Raw genomic sequence first — 6,227 nt, 5'->3', positions numbered from 1 at the left:
TTCCTCATGATGAAACATATTGTGATCCTGCAGCTCTTTTCCATGTGGCTAATGATTATTCTTTCATCAGGTACATATCAGTCTTCCCTGTAATCCCATTATTTGTGCAGTTAAATAGTCTATGCCTTTGGTGCAAAGAGTCATACTGAACTCAGGTGACATTTTGACCTCAACAAAGAGGCTGCAATCACAAGAGAATGTAGTAATTAAAGAGACACCTATCAAATTGAATAGGAGACTTAGGAGAAGATGTACTGTATCAAACCTTCTAAATAGGAGAGTGAAGATGTTGTCCATAGCAACCAATCAAATTCTACCTATCATTTATCAATTACATTATATATTATGATAGGTAGAATCTGATTGGTTACTATGGGCAGGACAGTTTCTAGACAATACGGCTCCCAGTGTGAACAGTCAAAATGTGTCTTCTAGATACGGGTACATTGATTATTTGGTTCAGGAATCTAAAGCTCAGAAATTAGAGCCCAAAAGGATCACCAACTCCATTTCTTCACATTTGAAAAACTTCATATATAAACTGTATTATTGAAGCAGTGTGATTAAAAAGTGTTATATTGATTTAAAAATGTAAACATTTTGGGTGTCCTCACAGTATATATATATATATATATATATAGATTTATGGTAAGAACTTACCTTTGTTAAATCTCTTTCTGCGAGGTACACTGGGCTCCACAAGGATAGACATTGGGGTGTAGAGTAGGATCTTGAGCCGAGGTGTAGAGTAGGATCTTTATCCGAGGCACCAACAGGCTCAAAGCTTTGACTGTTCCCATAATGCACAGCGCCGCCTCCTCTATAACTCCGCCTCCCTGCACAGGAGCTCAGTTTTTAGTTAACCAGCCCAATGCAGTAGCAGGAAAAGAGACGACAACGGTTAGTAGCCACATACACCACACTCGCACGACAGGAGAAGTGTCAGCGGCTAATGCCATACCAACCCAAAGAAGCAAAGTGCGTCAGGGTGGGTGCCTTGTGGAGCCCAGTGTACCTCGCAGAAAGAGATTTAACAAAGGTAAGTTCTTACCATAAATCTCGTTTTCTGCTGCGGGGTACACTGGGCTACACAAGGATATACATTGGGGATGTCCTAAAGCGGTTCCTTATGGGAGGGGATGCACTGTAGCGGGCACAAGAACCTGGCATCCAAAGGAAGCATCCTGGGATGCGGTAGTATCAAAGGCATAGAACCTTATGAACGTGTTCACTGAGGACCACGTAGCCGCCTTGCACAATTGTTCAAGGGCCGCACCACGGCGGGCCGCCCAAGAAGGTCCAACAGACCGAGTAGAATAAGCCGTAATGTGAGCAGGAGCCGACAGACCAGCCCTCACATAAGCATGTGCAATCACCATTCTAATCCATCTGGCCAAAGTTTGCTTGAGAGCAGGCCAGCCCGTTTGTGAAATCCAAACAGTACAAAGAGAGAATCAGATTTCCTAATGGAAGCAGTTCTCTTCACATAGATACGGAGAGCCCGTACCACATCCAAAGACCTCTCTTTGGGAGACAGATCAGGAGAAACAAGTGCCGGAACCACAATCTCCTGGTTAAGGTGGAACGAAGAAACCACCATAGGTAAGTATCCGGGACGAGTCCTACGAACCGCCCGGTCACGGTGAAATATCAGATATGGGGAACTACAGAACAAGGCACCCAAATCCGACACTCTTCTAGCTGAAGCAATAGCCAGCAGAAACACCACCTTAAGGGAAAGCCACTTAAGATCAGCTGAACCAAGAGCTTCAAACGGAGACTCTTGTAACGCTTTCAAAACCACCGACAAGTCCCAAGGAGCCACAGGCGGGACATAGGGAGGTTGGATACGCAACACACCCTGAGTAAAGGTATGCACATCAGGTAAGGTCGCAATTTTTCTCTGAAAGCACACCGACAAGGCAGAAATATGAACCTTGAGGGAGGCCAGACGCAGGCCTAAGTCCAGGCCCTGCTGAAGAAAAGCCAACAACTTGGCTATACTAAACTTGGAAGCGTCATAATCGTTAGATGCGCACCAAACAAAGTAAGAATGCCAGACCCTATAGTAAATCCGAGCCGAAGCCGGTTTCCGGGCCCGCAACATAGTTTGAATGACCGCCTCAGAAAACCCTTTAGCCCTTAAGACGGAAGCTTCAAGAGCCACGCCGTCAAAGACAGCCGGGCTAGGTCCTGGTAAACACAGGGGCCCTGATCGAGGAGGTCTGGGCGTTGTGGAAGTAGAATTGGATGCTCTGATGATAGGCCTTGCAGGTCTGAGAACCAGTGCCGTCTGGACCACGCTGGAGCTATGAGAAGCAGAATTCCTTTTTCTTGCTTGAACTTCCGAATTACCCTGGGCAGGAGTGACACCGGAGGGAACACGTATGGCAGCCGAAACCTCCATGGCACCGCCAGCGCATCCACGAATGCTGCTTGAGGATCCCTTGTCCTTGCTCCTAAGACCCGAACCTTGTGATTGTTTCGAGACGCCATCAGATCTACGTCTGGAAGACCCCACTTTTCCACGAGGAGTTGAAACACTTCTGGATGGAGGCCCCACTTGCCGGCATGTACGTCCTGACGACTGAGAAAGTCCGCTTCCCAATTCAGGGAATGCTGGGCTAGGTTCAATGCATTGAAGACCACCCACAAATCCAGAATGTTGATTGAGAGAAGGGACTCCTCCTTGGTCCACCGACCCTGAAGGGAGTGTTGCTCCAGAACCGCGCCGCAACCTCTTAGACTGGCATCTGTCGTCAACAGGACCCAGTTGGATATCCAGAAGGAACGGCCCCTGCACAATTGTTGGTCCTGGAGCCACCAGAGCAGCGACAGACGGACCTCTGGAGTCAATGAGATCATTTGAGACCTGATCTGGTGAGGCAGGCCATCACAATTGGCTAGAATCAGCCTCTGGAGAGGGCGAGAATGGAATTGAGCATACTCCACCATGTCGAATGCTGATACCATGAGACACAGCACCTGCATCGCCGGATGTATCGACACTTGCGGACGGAGAAAGGAAGCAACGAATCCTGTCCTGAAGCTTCAGGACTTTCTCCTGACACAAGAACAACCTCTGGTTGTGAGTGTCTAATAGCGCTCCCAGATGCACTATGCTCTGAGCAGGGATCAGGGAGGATTTCTTCCACTTGATGAGCCACCCGTGGGCTTGTAGAAACCGGACCATCATATCTAGATGACGTAGGAAAAGTTCTGGGGAATTAGCCAGGATTAACAAGTCGTCCAGATACGGCAGTATCCTGACCCCTTGACGGCGGAGTACCACCGTCATTACCGCCATGACTTTGGTGAAGACTCGCGGAGCCGTTGTTAAACCAAAAGGTAATGCCCGAAACTGATAATGGAGGTTGCCAATAGCAAACCTCAGGTATTGCTGATGTGACGCTGCTATAGGAATATGCAGGTAAGCATCCTGTATGTCCAGGGAGACCATGTAGTCCCCAGGTTCCAAGGCCAGAACTATAGAGCGAAGGGTTTCCATACGGAACTTGGAAACCTTCACAAACCTGTTGAATGCCTTGAGGTTGAGAATGGGCTGGGAGGACCCATTCGGTTTCTTGACTAGAAACAGCGGAGAATAGTACCACCGGCCCCTCTGCGCAAGAGGCACCTGTACTACGACTCCTGTATCCAGGAGGGTCTGTACCACCGAATGCAGAGTGTTTGCCTTTGTCTGGTCCAACGGGACGTCTGTCTGGCAAAATCGATGAGGGGGTCGGTTTTTGAAGGCTATGGCGTAACCTTGAGTGACAACTTCCCGTACCCAGGCATTTGAAGTGGTCTTCAACCATTCCTGGGTATACCCTAGAAGCCGGCCCACTACCCTGGGATCCCCCAGGGGGAGGCCGCCCCGTCATGCGGCAGGCTTATCGGCCTTGGAAGCTGGCTGACGGGCCGCCCAGGCTCTTTTGGGCTTTGGCTTACCAGGTTTGGAAGTGCGGGCTTGTTGTACGCCTGACCTTTTGCTTTACCTGAAAGACGAAAGGGGCGAAAGGAAGTACCTTTAGCCTTCGACGCGAGCGGTACTTGGCAGACAGGCAGTTTTGGCAGTAGCCAAGTCAGCCACTATCTTATTTAAGCCCTCCCAAACAGAATATCTCCCTTGAAAGGGAGTACCTCCAGGGTTTTTCTAGAGTCCAGATCCACAGACCAGGATCTCAGCCACAATATCCGGCGAGCCAGGACTGACGTAGTAGAGGCCTTGGCTGCTAGGATACCGGCATCAGAAGCCGCCTCTTTAATATAGCGAGAAGCTGTGACAATATATGACAAGCATGGTCAGAAGAGATTTCAGCTTCCAACTCCAAGGCCCATGCTTCAATAGCCTCTGCAGCCCATGTTGCTGCAATAGTGGGCCTTTGTGCAGCACCCGTGAGGGTGTAAATCACTTTCAGACAACCCTCCACACGTTTATCTGTAGGCTCTTTTAGAGACGTGACGGTAGTGACAGGTATAGCTGAGGAAACCACCATCCTAGCCACATGTGAGTTTACTGGAGGAGGCGTTTCCCCATTCTTAGGCAGCTCTGGTGCGAGGGGATAGCGAGGCAGCATCTTCTTTTGAGACACAAACTTCGTACCCGGGTTTTCCCAGGGTTCCTGATGTATATAAACTAGGTGGTCAGAGTGAGGTAAAACTTGTTTAACCACCTTCTGACGCATGAACCTATCTGGTTTCTTAGGAGGGACGTATGGCTCGGGATCATCCGTAATTTGTAGAATTAACTTAATAGCCTCCAAAAGATCAGGAACATCCACATGTGAACTACCCTCCCCATCAGCAGTATCTGAGTCAGAACCTGTGGGGTCAGTGTAAGTGCCGTCTACATCAGACGAGGTGTCAGTGACAGCAGTGGATTGTGAGGAGACAAGTGCTCGCTTAGAGGACCCCTTGGGCTTAGGCGAGCGATGGTCAGACTTTTTAGTAGTCAGGGACTGGTTCAACTTCTTCAATTGAGCAGATAAATCGTCCGCCCACGGCGGGTTAGCTGCAGGGACCACATACGGTTGTACCGGCATAGGGGGTCCCATAGGGGGTGTTAGTTTATTAACTAGCGTATGTAGAAGCGTGGAAAAAGCGGCCCACGGTGGGTCATTATGTACCTCCATTGCCACAGTCCCACTGGGGGGCAAGGAGCCCTCAGAACCAGAGCCCACAGCTGCTATATTCTCCTCATAGGGATCTGTGGCTTCAGCAACACCGGCAGTGTGTTCAGCCCCAGAACCGTTACCCTCAGAAGCAGACATGATATAACTTGCAGTATCAGGTAACAGTACAATTGGCAGCAGCACAATACCTCGTACCCAAACCCCTGCCCAGTGTAGTCTGCACTAGCAGAGATAAAGGAGAGATATGGTGACTAAATAACAGAGAAAAATAGGTATGAAAGTATATCTTTGTGAAAATCCTATATCAATATAAAACCTGACGCACTAAGCCCCGTCAGGTTATAGAATGTAGGGATAGCAAGTTGAGTGAAAGACACGAAATGGACACCACTCAGCTATCTAATGCACACACAGATAGTCACAGTTTGTACAATGCAGAGGTTATTACTAACAATAATACTGCACTGGACTAGCTTATATATATAGCTATATAGCCAATAGATATAACACTGCACAGTAAGAACTGGATGTATATCACAGGGTAATTGTACTAGAAAACCCTGACTAAATGCACTCTTTCTTAACTAGCACTGTCTAAAAAGGCAGGTAGAATATTTAAGTGTCATGTAAAATCACAGCACTGACAACCAGGTGGCTTTACACAGGAGGATTTGTCCAAGCAGTCCCAGGAACAGTGAAGCTGAGAGATAATGGTGCCCAGACACTGACAGGGAGTGAGGGAGAGACAGTTATGCAGCTCCAGGGCGGGAACATTTGCGGGAAATGGCGCCCTGGGGCTGGGGGAGGGGCTTCAGGTCTAAGCCTTATCCCCCTGCTGGCAAAACCACCAGGTACTGTGGGCTACTGAAAATGGTTTAGAGAGAAAACCTGACCTGCACCCATACCCTGGTGATCTAGTGGGATCGCCTGTACTGCCACAGTGTCCACCGCCAGCGCGCGCGGCCCGCCTCCCACTGACTGCGCCGGATCGCGATAAAGACCGGGTCCCGCAAGCGGGACCCACTCATCACCTCCCGAAGCGCGGCCACGCGATCCTGGAGAGCCCCCGTCGTGTGTGCCTGACGTGAAGAA

At 49.2% G+C, this 6,227-nt stretch overlaps 1 protein-coding gene across 1 annotated transcript in view; it reads left to right on the top strand.

The window, feature by feature from the left end:
• ACE2 (angiotensin converting enzyme 2) overlaps window positions 1-6,227 on the top strand; it is a 164,483-nt gene that overhangs the window by 134,846 nt on the left and 23,410 nt on the right. The window contains exon 4 of the mRNA XM_063953199.1: window positions 4-70. Within this exon, the coding sequence (XP_063809269.1) occupies window positions 4-70 (67 nt within the window). The remainder of the gene's footprint in view (window positions 1-3; window positions 71-6,227) is intronic.

Source organism: Pseudophryne corroboree, chromosome 2, assembly GCF_028390025.1.
Source record: "Pseudophryne corroboree isolate aPseCor3 chromosome 2, aPseCor3.hap2, whole genome shotgun sequence".
Lineage (NCBI taxonomy): Eukaryota > Metazoa > Chordata > Amphibia > Anura > Myobatrachidae > Pseudophryne > Pseudophryne corroboree.
Note: the sequence above shows the minus strand (reverse complement) of the source record. Positions and strands in the feature narration are given on the sequence as shown.